This window comes from Dipodomys spectabilis, unplaced genomic scaffold (assembly GCF_019054845.1).
Source record: "Dipodomys spectabilis isolate Male_0828 unplaced genomic scaffold, ASM1905484v1 ptg000207l, whole genome shotgun sequence".
Lineage (NCBI taxonomy): Eukaryota > Metazoa > Chordata > Mammalia > Rodentia > Heteromyidae > Dipodomys > Dipodomys spectabilis.
This window is the reverse complement of record NW_024870884.1, coordinates 740,261-761,764: the sequence shown is the minus strand read 5'-3', so window position 1 is coordinate 761,764 and position 21,504 is coordinate 740,261. Positions and strand designations below refer to the sequence as shown.

At 33.7% G+C, this 21,504-nt stretch overlaps 1 protein-coding gene across 12 annotated transcripts in view; it reads left to right on the top strand.

Annotated features, from left to right (window-relative positions):
* Pcdh15 (protocadherin related 15) overlaps positions 1-21,504 on the top strand; it is a 450,667-nt gene that overhangs the window by 237,085 nt on the left and 192,078 nt on the right. For all 12 annotated transcript variants that reach the window (XM_042696488.1, XM_042696486.1, XM_042696489.1 and 9 more), the window contains 3 exons: positions 9,007-9,213; positions 14,407-14,541; positions 15,930-16,079. In XM_042696488.1, the coding sequence (XP_042552422.1) occupies positions 9,007-9,213; positions 14,407-14,541; positions 15,930-16,079 (492 nt within the window). The remainder of the gene's footprint in view (positions 1-9,006; positions 9,214-14,406; positions 14,542-15,929; positions 16,080-21,504) is intronic.

Here is a 21,504-nt window from a genome sequence, read left to right as displayed (position 1 = left end):
GGATCATTATTCAAAGCCAACCCTTGCAGAAGAGTTTGTGAGACTCTCACCTCCAATTACCCACCAAAAGCCAGAAGTAGAGCTATAGAAGTGGTAGAGTGCTATTTTTGTTGTTTTTGTCAGTCATGGGGTTTGAACTCTGGGCCTAGGTGTTATCTCTAAGCTCTTCATCTCAAAGCGGGTGCTCTACCACTTGAGACACTTCCGATTTTCTGTTGGTTTATTGGAGATAAATGTCTCCCGGACTTTCCTGACCTGGCTGGCTTTGAACCACGATCCTTGGATCTCAGCGTCCTGAGTAGCTAGGATTACAGGTATGAGCCCCTGGCACCTGGTGCTAGAGTGTTAGTTTTAAACAAAAGAAACTCAGGAACAGCACCTAGCCTCCCCCACCCTCTGCACACACACAAAATCTACATTACTTGTAAAGCCAGTATATATATTTGTCAGTTGTGGGGCCTGAACTCTGGGCCTGGGCACTGTCTCTCAGCTCTTCAGCTCAAGGCTAGCGCTCTACCACTTGAGCCACAGCACCATTTCTGGCTTTTTTCTGCTTATGTGGTGCTGAGGAATAGAACCTAGAGCCTCATGAATGCAAGGCAAGCACTCTACCACTGAGCCACCTTCCCACCCACCCCCAAATATTTTTAAATGTAGGAAATAAATCAGAGAATTGAATTTAGTAAGTTTAAATATTGATATTGATTTGAGAGTTACATCCCTAGAGTCAATAAAATGTGTAGCCTATGCTGGTGTGATGATGCCAATTACTCACTTACTTTCCAGAGTTTCCACAGAGGCCTCAATTCAGTCAATCAAATCAATAAAGTTCATGGCTAGTGCTAGTTTTTTAAAATTTATTTATTAGATTCTTTATGAGTGCTTATTAGACACTTTACATTTGTCTTGGTGTTAAAGAGACTGAAATACATGCATATTCTCTCTCAAGGCAGGCATAGATAAATTTACCACGGTTTTCTGGCACATTTCCATTTGATATCTATAACTGTATTCCCAATTATTGGCTAGATAATTGATCATACTTTATTCATAGTTGTCAAATAAAAAATTCATGAAGCTTTGCAGTTTCTTTTTAAAAATGTCACACCTCCTACAACTTGATTATTCTTCCAGTCGGTATAACAATTGGCTAGCAACCCAAGCTAAGCTGTCTTATTTTCTCACAAGTCTCTCTGTTCCTATTTGTCTCCATCTGCATACTGTCCAGATTCTTCAAGAATTGATCTTGTGTATGTCTTCAACTCCCTACATTCTCTACGGTTGCCCAGCTTGCATCTCATACAGTTGTGTCTCAAACCTCAGTTCTTTTCCTTACCTCTCATTCATCTGCTCACACTGCTCATCGGGAATCTTTATAACAACAATAGAAATATATCAAACAGCTGCATGTGGCTTTCCAGCAGAGGCTATGCCATGTGGAAAGATCACAGGTGCCAAAAATCAAACAGAGTAGACTGTCACACATCATCACTCATCCCTTCTCAAAATAAAGAAGAGATCTCACATGAAAATGAAAGAACCACTTAAATTCATTAAATCTGGTAAGAGGATTGTGAGATATATTTTCCCTCTGTTCTGTATGTATTGTGAATTTTGTAACAAAGAACTACAGAGGTAAGAAGAGTGAAAACTTCCTTTTTGAAGAGATTAAACAAGAACCATCAGTGACCCAATGTAAGGACAAATCGAAACCAAAATTTCAGCATTTTTCCCAGCCAACAGAGACAAGGCACATGCATAGCAAACAAACTTTACAAATCTATGACTTCTTGCAATTGTCTAGTTATGTACTCCTAGTCATATTGTTCTTGAATGAATGAAATATACAAACACCGCTTTCTCTTCAAGTTAGTTCAACAATATTGCATATAGTAATTTACTTATGAACAACAGAAATTAATTTTCATATATTCTGATACTCTGAAAGAAGGCAACTACATATTTGAATTCTGGTGAAGTCTCTTCTGAGTTGTAAACTGCCAATTTCTCCTTCTATAATGGGTAGAGAAAGTGAAAGAGCCATCTGAGGTAACTGTTTATAAGGACCCTACTCTCATTCATAAGCATGCAGCTCTCACAACCTATTCACTTCACACATCATCTTCCTATAATGCCATTACACTAAGATCACTAAGGAAACTGGAAGTCATCTGTTTATTATTTTTTTGTTTTTTTTCCTTTGTTTAATTAATTAATTAATTTTTATTGTGAGAATACCAATCTGTTTATTATTGAGAAAATCATCCCATCCAAAATTTTAGGCAGGAGAAAAAAAATACCTGCGTGCATTTCTGAATAAATCATAGCTTTTCTGGAACCCACTGATCTATTTGAATCAGCAGCAATGTCCATCTTATTTTTTTTTTTTCTGATGGGACCGTGGTTCGCACAGTTGCTACATTGCTGAGGTACTTCTGAACCACGCCTCCAATCCTGTTTACCACTGCTTATTTTTAGAATCAGTTATTGGTTCTCATATGGACATGTGCGTGAGCCTTGGTATGTGTATAGTAGACATCTCATCATTGCAACCATCATAGATGTATAGTACCATGCCCAGCTTCTCCATAGAGATGAACTTTCATGGGCTTATCTACCCAGGCAGTTCTGAAACCTCAATCTTCCATCCTTAGCATCCCACATACCTTGTCACGTGATCTCAAGCTGGGTTAAAATGGGGGTTTCACAGCTTTGTTGTCTAGGCCAGTGTAGACCTCTTTTGAGTCTCCCATGTAGTATCTAAGCTTACAGACATGAGACACTGGAGTCTGGGTTGTTCAAACAATTCTTCTGTTTTTTTAAGTAAGTCATTACATAAAGCATTATTTTCTTTCTTTGTATAAAAAGCTACCCTTTTATTTTCTTCCAGCATATTCTAAAACTTCTAATAGGCTGAATGAATAAGCTCTTATGTCAATTAAATGAATTAATATACAAGGGAAGAATGGATAGTGTCCTCTTTTTCATACCATTATTCACCCAGTGGCATTACTTAGGTCAGAAATACAATGCAGCTTATGAGTAAAGAGGCTGTGCAATTGTAGATGCTGACAGGCAGAAATGACATTTTACTTGGCCACTCTCCTTTCTCCTAAGGCTGCCTGCAACTGCTTGAAATATAATGCCAATTTATCCAGTGTCATCACAGTACCTTGAATTGGGCCAAGCCATATGTCTTGAAGGTCAATGAAAGAACACGTTAGCAAGTTAATATCTTGTAAAATGCCCAAATTAAACCCACCTTTGAGGCAGTTTTTGACAAAACTCCGTTTCCCACTACACACACACACACACACACACACACACACACACACACACACACACACACACACACACACACACACACACACCTTCTAGTGCATCAAATGATTATTCCCAGGTGTTCTTTTGTCACAAGCTTCTTGGTTGATGCATGAAAAATATGTAGGCAATCAGCTCTATTTTGCTTCTTCACAAGAACAACTACACATACTAAATTTACCCTCATTACCTTGTATGCTCTGAAATATACTGCCATTATAAAATCAATACTTTTTTGTGACTTTTTATGTTGCTGATGCCTTTAAAATCACATAATACAAGATGGGTCATTTCTATTTTACCATACACAGAGAGCAATTTTGTTTAAATGGGTAAAGAAAAAAACTGTAGGGATCTATCAGAAACAAGAATTGGACAAAGTGGGTTTGCTGTATACCATGAGTTGAAAGAAATAACATGAGCTTAGCCATTGTTTCATCATCATCAATATAATTTTATGCACTACTAACCTAATTTTAGTGAGAAACAAAAAAGATTTTGGAGTTACAAAGAAGTAGATTTTGATTCTGGTCAGCATTAATGCAGAATTATGATGGCTCTCCTGTTCACAATCACCAGCCAAATATTTTGACATAACTCCGATGACTCAGCTTCCTGAGTGATGGAGCTTTTCTTCTTCAAATTATGGAAAAGTACTAGTCATTCTCATGTTAGTTTGTATCTCAAATTCTAAACAAAAAGGAACATTTTTAATCATTGAAAGGTCCTGTGAGTTTTGAGGATGATTCCTTTCATTGTAATCATTTACAGAATGGGTATATTTTTACTTGAAGTAGAGATAAAATATATTTTAGTCTACTACAATATTTTCTTTTTGGAAAATATATCAATTTTTATTTTGTTGTTGTATTTAAGACCTTCTGAGAGATTGCTACTTGTATCTAGCAAAGGCATCTTTTCCTTTTTACTAAACAAAATACACTTACATCCTCTTAGGAAAATGATACTCATTGCATTTATAACCTTAAAAGCAAATAATTTTCTTTTTTTTTTTTTTTTTAAATTTTATTTTATTTTACTTGAGAACATACTGTACAGAGGGGTTACAATTACATGGGCAGGATAATGCATACATTTCTTACCAAGCATTGCAGCCTCCTCCTTTGTTTACCCTTCACCTCCCTTCCCAGCCTCCCCCCTCCCTCCCACCCAATCATACCCCCCTCCCGACATTGTAAAGCTGGTTTTGACATGACATTTTGTACTTCTCCTTGTTGCAACAGGTCCACCTGAATCCTTAAACGACTTGTTTGTCCCCATCTCCTCCACATGTTATACAGACATCAAATATAGTGAAAGCGGGGTTACACTGTGGGGGAGGGACATACAAAGCAACCAAGAAATAATCTTATAAATGCGTTAGAAACACATGCATGAAAGAAACAAAAACATTAAAATACATATTTGAGGTTTCGTTTTCCTAACATCACATTATCTGACTTTTTCCACTTGATTCATACCTATACTAGATATTGCAAATAAGGGAAACCATGGGACCTATGTTTCTTTGGGCCTGGCTTACTTCACTTAATATAATTTTTTCCAAGCCTTTCCATTTCCTAACAAATGGGGAAATGTCATTCTTTCTGATGGAGGCATAGAATTCCATTGTGTATATATACCACATCTTCTTGATCCATTCATCTACTGAGGGGCATCTGGGTTGGTTCCATGTCTTAGCTATGGTAAATAATGCTGCAATAAACATAGTTGTGCTGGTAGCTTTAGTGTGGCCTTGTTTGTGATCATTTGGGTAAATGCCCAAAAGTGGGATTGCTGGGTCATTGGGGAGCTCTATGTGGAGTCTTTTGAGGAACCTCCATACTGAAAAGCAAATAATTTTCTTATATGCAACACAATTCTTTATAATTTGTTGGTTACATTTTGAGGGGTTTTTTTTAGGTTTAACATTCCTTTAAACATTTAGTAACTTACTGTCAAACTTTTTAAGTGACTTTTAATGTTTGAGTATCAAAGTTTAAATGAATCTCTCTAGGTATAAAGAGAATTGCAATTTTATGAGAAGTCTGGAACTAATGGAATTGAATTATTTAAGTTATTAATTAGTTGGCTTTCTTAATATGATCTTTGACCGAAGGAGCATAGATTTGCCACAAGCGACTTCTCCTTAAAACATTCCAAAAGAAAAATATGTCCATAGAAAAAAAAACAGAAATGTACCCTTTTGGAGTTTGAGCCCCAAAGCCATTGTAGAACTTTAGTGAGTTGAGCAGGTTCCTGCAGAGAATTTTATTACACAAATGAGGTTCCTCCCTTTCCCCCCCCAGCTTTGAAGTTCAATGTAAGATTGAAAATTTGTTCAAAGTATAAAAGAGTAATAGTCACTTCCTTAAGTGTCATGAGCAGTTATCTTTTTTATTTTTTTAAAATTTTTATTTATTTTTTATTGTGAAAATACTGTACAGAGGGGTTACAATTACATGGGCAAGATAACGAGTACATTTCTTATCAAGCATTGTAGCCTCCTCCTCTGTTTCCCCTTCCCATCCCTTCTCATCCTTCCCCCACCCCCCACCCAATCCTCTCAGCTCCCCCCACCAAAGTTGTAAAGTTCATTTTCGACATAACAACTTGTACTTCTCATTGTTGCAATGGGTCCACCTGTATCCTTACTTAAACGACTTGTTTTTCCCCTTCCCCTCCACAAATTATACCAACATCAAATACAGTGAAAGCAGGGGTTATTCTGTGAGGGAGGGACATACAAAGCAACAAAGAAATAATCTTATAAATGCGTTAGAAACAGTCGCATGAAAGAAAAAAAAAACATTTGAATACATATCTTAGGATTCATTTCCCTAGCATCACCTTATCTGACCTTTTCTGCTTGACTCATACATATACTAGATATTGGAAATAAGGGAAACCATGGGACCTATAAATGTGATATATATATACACAATGGAATTCTATGCCTCCATCAGAAAGAATGACATTGCCCCATTTGTTAGGAAATGGAAAGACTTGGAAAAAATTATATTAAATGAACAGTTATCTTAAACTGTTCACCCTAGGACTTTATCTATACCATAATGGCAAAGCAAAAATGCTAAGCCTACTTTTTTTCCCAAAAGTACTTGCTTGGACATACCTTATGAAGTACTTGCTCTACCTTTGGAATAAGATTTTCATGTGATTTACCAGGACATTAAAATTCAAGTAAATCATATGCTGAAATCATCTTGAAAGACAGGAAGAAATAATAAAATTAAAATAATAATAGCAGGGTGCTGGTGGCTTATACCTGTAATTCTAGCTACTCAGGAAGAGTAGCTAGGTTCAAAGCCAGCCCAGGCAGGAAAGCCCATGAGACTTATCTCCAATTAATCACCAGAAAACCGGAAGTGGTGTTGTAGCTTATGTGGTAGAGTGCTAGCCTTGAGCTGAAGAGCTCAGGGACAGGGCCCAGGCCCAGAGTTCAAGCCCCACAACTGAAAAAAGAAAAAGATAAAATAAAAATATGAGATACCCCAAACTCTCCCCTGCAAATATACCCTAGACAAGAACTGGAATTTGGGAAATAAATTCTTCAAAAGCTATTTGTGGAAAAGTTCAAAAGGCTGCAACTACTTAGAGGAGGGAGAGGTATTCCTTTTATTAATGTGAACATGTCATATGCATCAGAAATACTGAATTTTAACAATTTTTCAGTTCACTTCCTAGAGCAAGCTTCATTATATTGTGCATTCAGACAAGTAAAATCTAGTGGAAGAGAGTAAGATAGTCTATACTTTGTGGGGGGGAAGTTCATAATTTTTTTGTTTGTTTATATATTTGTTTATTTTGGTGCCAGTTCTTGGTCTGAGCTTCTTTTTGCTTAAACCTAGTGTTCTACCACTTAAGCTACAGCTCTATGTCCAAATTTATTGGGTAGTTTAGTGAAGATAATCGTCTCAGGAGGTCTTTTTGTTGCTGTTTTTGTTGTTTGTGAAATAATTGACTTATGTTATTTTTTTCTCTTCCTTTTCCTTTGGTTTATCCCCTGCTGTCACTGTTTTTGACTTAGGTACCCTATGTCTTGTATATACGTTATCTGATTTGGGGACGGGAAAGGGAATAACAAAATGTTGAGACAATGGACAAAGAGTGAACTAATGTAACATAGACACTATGTTGGAAATGAACTTTGCAATTTGGTGGGAAGAAGAGTCTAGAGTGAAGGAAAAGTGGGAGAAATTGAGACAGGGTACCAGTGTTCAAAAAGAAATGTACTCATCACCTTACTTATGTAACTGCAACTCCTCTGTATATCACATTTACTATAAAATTAAATTAAATATATATAGAGAGAGAGAGCCAGAGAGAAAGAGAGCCAGAGAGCCAGAGAGCAAGAGAGCGAGAGAGCGAGAGAGAGTGAGAGAGAGAGAGAGAGAGCAAGCGAAAGAGCGAAAGAGAGCACCTCAGGAATTTTGCTGCCCAGGCTGGTTTCAAACCACAATCCTCAGATGTCAACCTCCTGAGTAAGTTTGTAAGTTGTTTTTCTTTTTCTTTTCAAGTAATAATTTTTTAAAGTGTTTTTTTCTTGTAAAAATAGTGTACAGAGTGGTTACAGTTACAGGAGTAAGGTAATGAATATATTTCCTATTGAGCATGGTTACTTCCTCCCTTGTTTTTCCCCTACCATCCCTTCCCTCCCCACATAAGTATAAGCAGAAAATGTCAAAAGCTATGTACATATGACCATATAAGATGAGGTTAAGTGAAATGAACCCCAAGATAGGGACACAACTTATTTTTTATTTCTTGCTAATTTTTAAGTAATAGTTTTATTCAATATCTACTGATAAAATAGAAAACATGTAATGACAGAGTTTTCACCGGATTATAGATTCAAAATAAATAAGTTATATCTTCATGGTATCATACCTCCCTCTAATGAACCAACAAACCAACAATTGTACTTTTATCTGTGATCAATGTAAGAGGTGTAGGTTCAAAAATCAAGTTTTCTTCATTTGTAAAAGAATTCAACTAGTGGCAGAAATGAACTACAAACTCAAAAATAAATATTCTTTAAAGAATTTTTGGAGAGTGTTGCCAATATCTGATTTAAACTAAAAGTAGAAACAATTTACTGTATCTGATCTTGAGAAAAATGTAACTAAGCGTCAGGCTGTTTTAAGGATAGAAACTAATAATATTGTTAATGCAAATCAATAAATAGCTGAAAGTTTAAATATTTTAACCATGTAAACTGAAGAAGATAAGTCTTTAATGACAAGTGTTTAGTTCTAATTAAAGCGGAGAGAATAAAAGCATAACGTAGCCCTCTAGTAAAATTCATAACAATGCTCTTTTTCTTAAGCGGTAAATATAAATTGGTATGTAAATGAATATTTATGTATGCTGGGGTGCTTGATGAACCTACCAGAGTTTAAGACAGAGGTGAAGGTAAACACACTGTACTTGGTACACAAGCGTGCTTCGAAGAGGTTCATCTTTAGGTTAAAATACAAGAGGCAGTGTGGTGAGGAAGGAGAGAGAGGACACAGAGGAACTGATATTACAAAATCTCACTCACTGTATCCTACACTGACAGCACTGGCATCATGAAATGTACTACGCTTCAGAGCATGTAAAATGTCACTCCAAAGAATAACATAGAAGGCAAACTTTGAACTGGTCTTTCTTTTTCACTTTTAGGCTGAACAGGACAATGGGCACCCTCTCCCTGCCTTCGCTAGTCTACACATTGAGATACTGGATGAAAACAACCAGAGCCCGTACTTCACCATGCCCAGTTATCAGGGTTATATCCTAGAATCTGCTCCCGTGGGAGCAACCATTTGTGATAGTCTAAATTTAACCACTCCCCTAAGAATTGTAGCTCTGGATAAAGACATAGAAGACGTAAGTTCACATCTTGTCATATATAACTTTGTATATTTGTTTTTATTTTATTTTATTCTAAGGGTGATATCAGAAGGGTTAAATTTACATAAGTAAGGCAATGAGTACATTTCTGTTGAACATTGTTACCCCCTCCCTCGTTTCTCCCCACTTTTCTCCTTCCTCCACTCTCCTCCTGCCCAAGTTTTAAAGTTCATTTTCAACATAGTGTGTTGTGAGAATCGCTGTTGCATTGGTTCACACTTTGTCCTTTGTCTCACCGTGTTCATTTATATTAATAGCAAATCTTGCTAAGCATAATTATGTAAACTATAGAACAGAAAACAAAGTCACTATAATGAATCTTAATATCATGATTTAATTCTGTATCAGAGATATTTTAAAATGGGTGCTTTAGTCCACCTGCAGGTTCTCAGAATATGGAGGAAAATAAATGTTTCACTTGTTGCTGGTGAAATCACCAGCACAATCTCTTATATTAATATAAATTGAAAACAATTTTATATAATTGTGGATAGTGAAAAAAGTTACAAAGTGAATATAAAAACAGCCTAGAGTATGATTAGGGAGAATTTTTGTCCAGGATTATGGTCCTTTATTAAAAACATATATGTGGGGACAGCTAACATACCAGCTAACAAGACCAGGAGGTCTTGATATTGCCTCCTCTTTACTCCACAGGTTGCTGTCACTTGGTTTTGTGGTACTGACCCTACCTCCCAGAATGGAAAATTATTGAGAATAGGCAAAATAGAATGTTACTGCTGTGTTCAGAGTGATACTATATAAAGCTAGGATATCAAATCAATAAGACCAGAGTCTCCAGGAATTTATGGATGGGGTAGGTAGCAGGGATTGAAACTGGAATTCTATTTAGCTGGGCCTGATCAGCGTGAGCATGAAAGAAAATAATTTTCCTAAGTTATTAAAACAGAGGTGGCATAATTGCAATGTTTTGCAAACATTGTCAAGTAATTGCTTGTTTGGACCAATTTTTAATATGAGGAATGATTGTCGTTAAGTACCCAAAAAATTAAAAACATGTGATCATGTAGTCACACAATTTTCTAAACTAACAGATTTACTTTTTATATATTTATATAACCTTACAAAATATTAAGAATAGTTTAATTTGGCTTCCCACACACACTCTAAAACATCTAACCCATCCCTAGAATATTGATATAACTCTCCATTTATCCAGTTGGTCTTCTTCTACTCATTTCTTACTTAAATATATATTTCATTCAGCTACAAGAGCAAAATCTGATTATATTGGACAAAATTCCAATATAATTTTATAGCATCAATTTCTCTATGAAAGAAAACTTATTTTCATGTACTTATTCTGTTTCTTGCTACCTGAATATTTCTTCATCACCAATTTCAAATCCTTTATGCTTCAACTAATGCATTTATCAATTACTTGTACTTTTTCACATCTCCCAAAATATATCATATATAATTTTAGTAATTTTCCTTTGTTTTGAAATACTTCATCTTTTATATAAATCAGTGTAGATACTTATATTCAGTGACTAGTGATTTTATATGTTTCAATTGAGGCATTTATTTGTTCAAGAATCTCATTCAGAGTTTTCATTAAATTGATTGTTATTCCTTGATGCATTTATCTAAAGTGGTATTTTCAGCTTTATAAGGTGTATTTCTCCCTTCAGTAGTTTAATTCTCTTGAGACTAGGTCTGCTGTCTTAATAATGAGTGTATTTTGAATGTCTACCACAGTCATTAATACTTGATAGACTTTATTAATTCTTTAACATGCTGATAAATTCAGATATGATTGAAGGAATTATGGTATCTAATATATATTTCAGAAATTCTAATAATACTGAATTAATTCAACAATCCACTCACGGCATGTCCCATTTCATGGCTGGACAAATCTAATTCATAAAGAACTCTCTATTATATTGAGATGAAACAAGCCTACTTGCAACTTCAAAATTCTCTAGTCACTGGAACACAGATTAAATATATGAATTAGTCATCAGTGGGTTTGAAGGCAGATTTATACTTTTCCAAATTATTTTATTTTCTTACTAACCATTCTTTAGATTATGTAAATTATTTTACTGTTAATATTATTAAAAAACCTTCATTAACATCAAAGTTGTTTTAATTTAAAATAAGAGAATATGGTATAAAATTTCTTATGATAATTGAAATTAGTAAAGATAATTAGCTAAGGATGAACTGTTTATAAAGACAGAAACATGTCAGATAAGACATGTGTCTACCTGGAGTTTGAAAAAGAAAGCAAAAGAGAAAGAAAGAAAGAGGGAGCGGGAGGTGGGGGGAGGTCACTGTAGGAGATTGACTCTAGAGTTGTTTCAAGAATGACTATAAGACAGCCAAAGACAAGAAGAGGATAAATTGAACTTATTATTCAAAAATTGAATTGTTCTTTTCTCTCTCAATTTGGTGAAAATAAAGCACGGTTTTGATACGTAATGAAACATTGATTAATAAAGAAAAATTTTAAACTATTTCTTTTCTAAAGACACATAGATAACTACATGTAGAGATATGCATATATATGTATATATACAGATTTTTATATTTATATATTTAAAAGCATTCTTACTTAAAAACACATTACAGTTTAAAAATAAGGCCTATTTAGAAGTAGAGAATTTAGTGTACAAGATTTATAAGAATTATATCTGAGAATATCATATTTTGAGTGTAGAACCAGCAAAAGTTGACAATGGAGTTCTTGATATAAGAAATAAAGAAAGACAATAATCAAGAAAGATTACCCATCTGTTTTGAAAAAAAATAGTAAATCTTAGTTCCATATCAACCTGTTACCTTTGTATAAAGTATTATTGTAAATACAGGTGTTCTTGGAATCTAGTTTAATATACTCATTAAAACATTACGTATTTTAAATGGTAATCAGAAGTAAATATCATTGTTCTATCTTTGATAGGTCACAATGACATTTAAAAATTTATGCATTTTTAGAAAAGGTTGTAATTTAAATGTAACAAGAAATGTTGATCATTTTATTTTCTACAGGTATGTTTTCACATGTTCTGTAATTCTGGTCTCTTGTACTCACAGAGTGTGTTTAATGTCTAACTCACATTTAGGTTCCACCTGGTGGAGTTCCTGTAGGTACTATTTGTGCATTGTCTGGTTGTCAGTTGTTGTGCTTTATCCTCTTGTTCTTTTTTTCCTAATAAAATTTCATCACATATAAACATATCTAAAAATTCTTTATGAGAATGGGAACACATTTCTGTGTTCAAGTGAACACAGGAATTCCTGTTGGTTCAAATGAACCAACAATATTTGAATTTGAATATTGTATCATTATTTATGGATTCTTAATCTACAACAGATATGAGTAATTCATCATCTTTCTAAAAGATTTTAAATTTTAAACCAAATCCTTCAGCAAAATGCTGTTTAATTAAAATTGGCAGGTTAGATAAAATTTATTTTCACTTCTCGTTGTACTTTGTCATTTATGTACCTACATAGGTACATATGTTTGCATGTGTATATGCATATGTATAGTATGTTGATTGTGCACATATAGACATAAATATGTTCTATGTGTATGAAATAACACATTTGATTCTTATTAAATACCTCTCACAAACACAGTTCTATATGGTAAAATAATTTTATTTTACATTTATATACTGGTTTATCTTGATGTTAGTGTAATTGCTTTTGTTTTCATTTCCTCTGTATTTGTGAGTGCATGATAGAGTGAATTTTCCCTTCTGCAAAAAATATACAACCAATGAAATGGAGTAAAAAATCATAATTTTGCTTTATTCTGAACTAATATTTTAGATTAAATGAATATTCCCTTCTCTTACACAAGTAAATGATATTTACTAATCATTTTCTTGCATATATATTGAGCATACATATTACAACTTTCTTGTTCCATGTAAAAAGTTTCCAGTTGTGAGCTATTTTCCATTACGATTTTCTGCTGAATTTTTGACACTAAACTTAGAATAGTGTTCCCTCATTAATCACTTTTGCCATCATATCATGTATAAAAATTTTTATGTCAGAATCTGCAGATACCCACCTCCCTATATTATTCCGTATTCCTTCTTTTCAGTCTACCTGAGAGTCCACTCTCTTAACATTTTCATTTTTATTTGTCACACTTTTGTTTTCTTTCTCTTTTGCATGCACCCATCCAACCATTCAAATTTCTGTTATCTCTGAATTTCAGTAATTACATATCATTCATGGACGGTAATGAAACATGAAGCTTTTATAATACCAATATAATTTCTATTAGTCTTGAAATTTTAAAATATTTAACTCTAAGTGTATATTATTTCTTCTAAGCTCTTTTAATATTTATATATAATATCAAATCTGGTAATTTAATTAAAGATTACTCTTCTTTTTGGGGAACCTTACAATATTTAAATGAGAAAGAAAGCAAGCATGATATTTATAGGGAATGAACAAAATATACCAATGTTCCTTTGTTTTTACATTGGAAGAGCAAGATAGCATTATGCATATGAGTGTTTTTGTTTTTGTTTTTGTTTTTTACTGTAAATGAAGTTACTTTAACTCCCAGGTTGAAATTTGGAGCTCCAATTTTCTTATTTTGTTTCCATTTGCTATTTCTTGAATTGAAAATAAAGTTATGGAAAGTGTAATTAAGTATTCAGCAAGACTACATCCAATTGTGTTGGTTTCAATTCTACCTTTTTTTGTAATTTTCCCTTTTCACTGTGATTAATCCAGTACTTCTTTTAGTGTTTTTATACGCTACATTATAGGTCACCATCTTTTGGATATTTTCAATGACTTACAAGTAAACATCTACTTAATCTTTCTTTGTCTTTAGGAATTCGTTTTTCTCTTGGTCTCTTTCTCACTCACCCTTGGCAGTATCAGGTTATAAATTTAAGCACTTTCATTTGCTCAGCTTGTTGCTTCACTTCACCACTCTACCCTTGAACCATGACGTTTTTGCAGATTAATTGGAATTTGAGTTTCCTAGACTTTTGTACTAGAACTGGCTTCAAACATGAGTTCTCCAGGTCTCAGCCTTTGTGAGCCATCAGAGCCCTCAAAGAAATTCTTAATACTTTTCTATGTTCATTTGTATAATAAATTTCAAAGACTGCCTCATTTATTCAGCATTATAGATAATGGATTTTTTTTTCTTTAAAGACAAAAGACCCAGAGCTTCACCTTTTCCTGAATGATTACACGTCAGTGTTCACCGTCACGCAGACGGGCATTACCCGCTTCCTCACCCTGCTTCAACCAGTGGACAGAGAAGAACAACAGACTTACACCTTTTCGGTAAACACGATTATGGCTGTACATCTGTATCATTATAACTGATAAGAGATATCTGATAAAATGCCAATGTCAATGATTTGAGGAGAAAAAATTCAATGTGTCAGATAACACCACAGAAACTATTTTAAAAAATCTTCACATACCTCCCTCTTCTAGTTATACATCTGTGTAGAAATGTTAATATATATTTTCCCACAGAAGGAAACATTTCTTAATCTTTATCAACCATGAATGATAAATACACATTAACATACACCAAAAATATTTTTTTCTTTCACTCACCGTTGGAATCTTTCATTTCTATCACAGGGTTAGGCTAGTGTTTCTTAATGGTATATTTTTCCTGTAGAGAAAATTTGGCAATATTTGGATTTCACAGTTGTCACAACTGTGAAACAGTACATATATCTGATGTGTAGACAGAAAAGCACTGAAACTTGCCAAGTGAATAACAGTTCAAACAGCAAATAATGATCTGCCTAATAATGTCACTAGTATGGAGATTGAGAAATGCCAATTAGGCTTATCAGCATAGAAATAAGCATCAATTATTAAAGTCACTATTTAGCATATATATGTACACATATACACATATGGATTTATATGACTCAATCTATCAGTTTCTCTATATATGTATATATAGACTAGTATGCTTGGGCAAGTAGTACATACAGTTAAGAAGTAATTCAAGTACTTGAATAAAATATAAAAGAAAACTGAGCTCATAGACACAATTTAAGAAGTCATCTAGGCATATTTTCTGGAGAAGCTTATATAACAGTTAAGCAGAGTTTCACCAACATGACTGTTAAATTTCCATATGTAATTGATTCCAGAAGTCATAGAGACAAAGATGGATGTCTGGTGGTTGTAACACTCATCTTGTTTTAGGTACTTTTATATTACTAATAATGTGATGAAGATATCACTAATAGTGAATGTCAATGAGTCTTTCAAAAGTAAGCGTATTTTAACCATGTTGATGGTAAAAACACTATATTGCATTCAAATTTAGTAAACGTGAAAAGTATTTTTAATTAAGTTTTAAAAGTTAAATTATAGTGAGATCTTAAGAATTAGCCATGTTATTATTTGAAGTTTCAACAACATTTTATGTAATTTATATTTCCTCAGGTAAAATGTGCTGGGAGTTAAAGTGCATTAAAATAGAACAAAATCCTCAAATTACTTCCTAGCACATTAAAAAAAAACCAAACACCTTCAAATATATGTAGTAGTATTTTTACTTTTTCCTTTTATCCATGAATTAGCCCTGTGCCCTTTGAAACTGTTCATATAAAATAGTGTTAAGTTGTAGAGGTGGATTATGTACTGCTTATATTCAATGATTTCTCTAATTGTGTGTCTTTTTTTTCCTTTCACCAAAGATAACAGCATTTGATGGTGTACAAGAAAGTAAGCCAGTTGTGGTCAATATTCGAGTGATGGATGCAAATGATAACACACCAACCTTCCCTGAGATATCTTATAATGTCTACGTATACACAGACATGAGCCCTGGGGATAGTGTCATCCAGGTAATTGCACATGGATATGAAGGTACTCAAAGAAAAATAGTCTCCATAGATTAAAATCATACTGATAAAAGCTGGGGATATTATGACATTGGTAAGAGCTAGAGTGTTTGCATAGGAAACACAGAGAGAGAGAGAGAGAATTGTTAAGCTGAAAATTAATTATATAGTTTAGTTAATATTGAATATTTAAATTAAAAATTATGTTTCAAATAAGAGTATATATGTGCATGTGTTCAGACAACCAAATAGATGTTGGAGCTAAATAGTTATCAGATATAATAGCAACATATGCATTTATACTTGATTTAAAAATTAATGTAGTAAGCATATTTAATTTAATGAACATAATTTAAATATCAAAGTAATTTCAAATTATTATGGAAATAAAATAAAATAAATTTCTCTTGATGATAAATGCAACAGACTGCATTAATAAAATGACAGATAAAATACCTGGGTATTGGTCACCAGTAAAAGTGAAAAGTATTTTCTAATTAAGTTTTAAATAGCCAAAGTACTGAAGTACTAAGAATTAGCCATGCTATTATTTGTAGCTTTGAAGATATTTTATGTAATTTGTCTTTCCTTAGGTAAAATACGCTAGGAGTTAAATGCATTGAAATGTTGCAATCAATACAGAATGGTAATTTTATATAAAATTGTTATTTCAAATTATATTTGAAAACAAATCTAAGAAAATATTTATTCTAGGTCTACCTTAATAACAGTAATGATTTTGATTTGTACTTAGTAGCCTTAAATAAGTGGCAATTCATTACTAAATATTTTTGTATTTTTAACATTCTCATTATCAATCACAAGGATACAATATTCTTCCTAGTGGCTTTAAGCAATCTTAAATAGAGTTAACTCTGGTAAGGTTGTTTTCATGCTTTCTAGTAGTTTGCAACATTTTTGAGGAGCTGCTTAGAAGTACAGAGTTACCAAGATTCACTTTAGCTTTCTGGATACAGATCTTGATGCATAGTACCTAGGTTATTAATACTAAAATAGAAAACTCCACTGCTTTCAGATGTTCAACATCAGAGAAACAATTGGTCTAGACAGTCCTCTAAATTTGAGAGACAGACCTAATAATTTTACATTATCTACAAGCCAGGAAATTGGTGACTGTATACATATATTATAAGATGTGTCAAATAATTATTATAATATATTTACATATGCTGAATAACAACAAAGAAATACATAATATGATCTGACAGCATATAGTTTACTCTTAGGTGAATGAGTCCATGCATATCCAAGGTATTTTAAAAGCTGGCCAAATGTCTGAGCAATATTCATAAATCTTCATGTACTGGTGCTTGATTTTTGTATCCAGCTTTAACTTTGGCCCTCTTTGATTACATTTACCTTTCAGTGCTACTAACCTGCCTCAAGATCCCTGAACATGGTGTTCACTTTCTCATTTTTTTTATTGTGAAAATACTGTACAGAGGGGTTACAATTACATGGGCAAGATAATGAGTACATTTCTTATCAAGCATTGTAGCCTCCTCCTTTGTTTCCCCTTCCCATCCCATCCTCCCACCCCCTTCTCCACCCAATCCTCCCCCCCCCATCCTACCAAAGTTGTAAAGTTCGTTTTCGACATAACGACTTGTACATCTCATTGTTGCAGTGGGTCCACCTGTATCCCTATTTAAACGATTATTTATTTGCTTCTTTGTATGTCCCTCCCCCAAGATATAACCCCTGCGTTCACTGTATTTGATGTTGTTATAATTTGTGGAGGGGAAGGGAAAAAACAAAACACTTTCTCATTTCTTATAAAGAGAATTTCCTGCTTCTTAATCGCTTTCTCTCCCATTTCTGTTTAAGTACTTTGCCTTTCTCTTCTGATCCTTTATAATTATTTCTTCTGTGGTGTAGCATCCTTGAGTAGTTTTCAGTAAATTTAAATTTTCCCTAGAAACTCCTATTCTGTATGTGTGCATGTGTGTGCGCATACGCACATGCTGCTTCTGGGTCTTGAATTCAGACATTCAGTGCTCTCCCTGAGCTTTTGTGCTCAAAATAGCACTCTGCCAATTAAGCCATAGGTTTAGTTTGGTCTTTTTGGTGGTTACTTGGAGGTAAGAGTTTCATGCCTAAGCTGACTTCCAGCCACCAGGTCCTCAGATCTTTTCCCCAAGTAGCTAGAATTACAGTCATGAGCCACCAGAGGGTGAAACTCTTGTTCTTGCAACTCATAAGTAACACAGCAGTTTGTAGCCAAAGCAGTGATACAATGAGAAAACATTTTAACAGGTTACTGTTCACAGTCCCTGGAGAGACACATATGTGCACATGAATACACACACACACACACACACACACACACACACACACTTGCTTTCTCTATAACATATTCTCTCTCGTAAAGTTCTCTTATAAACATGGTTATATTTATAACCATCTGAAATTACCTTAATTTTTTGACCCTCAAATTGTACACCAAAAGAGATCAGCAAATCTTTCTCTCTCATTTGCTGTTTTAAGAACAGGATGAATCAGACAGTAACACTTATTCCAAGAATGGATTATTAGTACCCACATTCCATGATTTAATATAAATTCAAAAGGACTCAGTACTGTTCCTGTTTGGGATTAGATAGAAAAAGACACTTGATTCCTGGGGTACTGGGAGTTTTTCTGAATATTCCTACCATGTGGACATAATCATTTCTATGTATAATGAGAATGGTAGGAAATACTTTCAAATTACAATCATAAGCTCTACTCATAGGTTGGTATGGCATAGTTTTCCCACTAAAGAAATTATCTTACACACTTATTTTGAGGACAAGACTATAACTAATGTGAACCTGTACTTCTCAAACTTTCTGTATAAGTAGCATGATAGATACTTATTAAGTACTCAATGAAGGATAAAAGATATGAAGACAACTAGAAAATGAATGATTGGAATAAGTAGGAAGTGGCAAATAGATTCCTCTCTATTCCTTATCATTTGGACCAAGACAGCTACATTTTTCTTCATGAGTCACTCTTTTATAGGCGGCAAAATTATAGCTTACACAGATAAAGGGTTGACAATTATTTCTATGTTTTTATTTAATTAGACGTGATTGTCATCTCCATAATGATATAATTGGAAATAAAAGTAAGTTTTTGCAGAGAATCAGCCAGCAGGGACCAGGGATGTTTAACTAAGAAAGCAATAGTAATTATATGTTGGAATTGTATCTCAAAAATGTTTGCCTTAGGAGGATCAAAAGCTTTTTTCTGGAATTTGAAGGTTACAAAGTTAATTTCCCTTAGGGATCTCATTCTGAGACTGATCTCATGTTTCATTTAAACATGTTTTTAATGTACTTTCATGATTTATGCAGATTATCGTGATAGATGGTTGTTTTATCAATATGCATACAAATTTTAAAAGTTATTTAAAGGCCAAGAAATTAAGCATTTTTAATCAACACATCTATTATTATTCCTGGTATGTGGCAAGAAGTGGTATATCATCATATAAAAGCAAAGAAATAAAACAAAATAGGTTTCTTATTGGGAGAAAACATTTATAGCTAAATGACTCATTGAGAACTGGGATGTGCAACATCCATTTAAAGCCATGGCGTTGTTCCTTCTATACCTCCCCTTCCTTGACTCAAAGGACCCTTCAGAATATCAAGGGTTCAAGTTTTCTTTAGTAATATGTTGTCAAAATGGTATCTACGATCTATGGTATCTTGACACTTGACACCTATCCTAATAATCCTGAGAGAAGATTTCCTTGTCATTTAAACAAATGTCAGAAATTATTTCCTTAATGATATTTACATTCATCGTTTCTCTGTTTGTTTTGAAATTGAATATTGCAACGACTCCAGATTTTGAACTTAGACCCCAATGTACACAAGACAAGGGTACCAGGGAAACATTTGGTGCCAGTTTGACTGAAGCTGTACAATAGAGGTCATTTTGAGTTATGCATACACTTCATGACAACCAATTCTGAAGTCAAACAGAGCACTTTCCTAGAATGAGCCCTTTCTGAACTGGCTAAAGTTTCATTAACTGAGGGGATTTAACTCATCCCCTACTTAGGTGTTCCTTATACTACACAAGTCATTATGCTCAACATTCGTGGTTATAGATTATTAAAAGAATTTACAGATTCTGTAAATTTTTGGAAATGGGGTAAAAGAACGATTAATTTTGACTTGACAGGACAGGAAAGGATTTGTTGGGATAGATATTTGGACTGAGTGTGAAATGAAAAATAGGATATGTATCTGAGAAAAACATCACAGATCATATGTCTGTAAAATCAGCCATAATTGGTGTTACTTTCAATATCCATTTGTTTTCTTTCATCAACTTGACAATGATATTTTTGTGTCTTTACTTTTTGGGATAGTTGAACTGTTGGATCTTGACATTGACACTTTTGTTTATCAAATTATAAGGTCTTCTGATAGTCTTTTTCCAATGAAATATATATCTTTGACCTATCTAGGACAGTTTTAAAAGTCATAATCAAGTAGATCACACACGGCACCTTAAACATTTGATGACCTTTCTTGCCTGTCATCACCAAGAAATCTGTTCAGTTATCTTAAAAAAAAGAAGAGAAAAGAAAAGAAAAGGAAATGAAAAGAAAGAAAAGAAAGCCTTCATACCTTTGATGGATACTTTAGTAGTTCTCCATCTTGTGAGACGCCTCTCAGTGCTCTGTGACTGTCCCCTGCTGTCTAAATTCTATTTGGAGTTGAGCCTAATGTCTCTTCCCTATCATGTCTATGTTGACACTTAACACCTATCCTAATAATCCTGAGCAAAGATTTCCTTATCATTTAAACAAATGTCAGAAATTCTTTCCTTAATGATATTTACATTCATCGTGATGACTCAAGATTTTGAACTTAGACCCCAAAGGGTATTTCTTTTATTATGTATCTAGTCTTCATTTGTCTTCTTTCAGTAGCAAACCCATGATGTCCCTATTTTTGTATTAGTTCTTACTTTTGATCTTCAGTCTAGCTTTTCAAGAGCAACTCTACTTCTATTTAGCATAAGTGCAACCAGGGATTCCTACATTTATTTTGAAAAATAATTGTTTGATAGAGTAAATTCACCATTGCTAAAATTCTGCCTCCAGTGTGCTCCTCTTTGCTAATATTAAGGGTAATTCAAGTCAGGGGTTGGTTAGTGTAAGGACTAGCTGTATAGTAAAATAAGAGAAATATAATTTTGAAAGTATCAGTCCTTTGATAAAATATAAGGAGAGAATAAACCAAATTAAGCAAACATGCCATTATATGAACATGTTATTACTTTATATGCAAATATAAATGAATAACTTCATTCATCAATTCTGTATTCTAGAGTCTGGTTTGTCCTCATAAAAGGAATTTCCCATGTTTTCACATTACTATTAGGCAAGTCTGTTCATTTT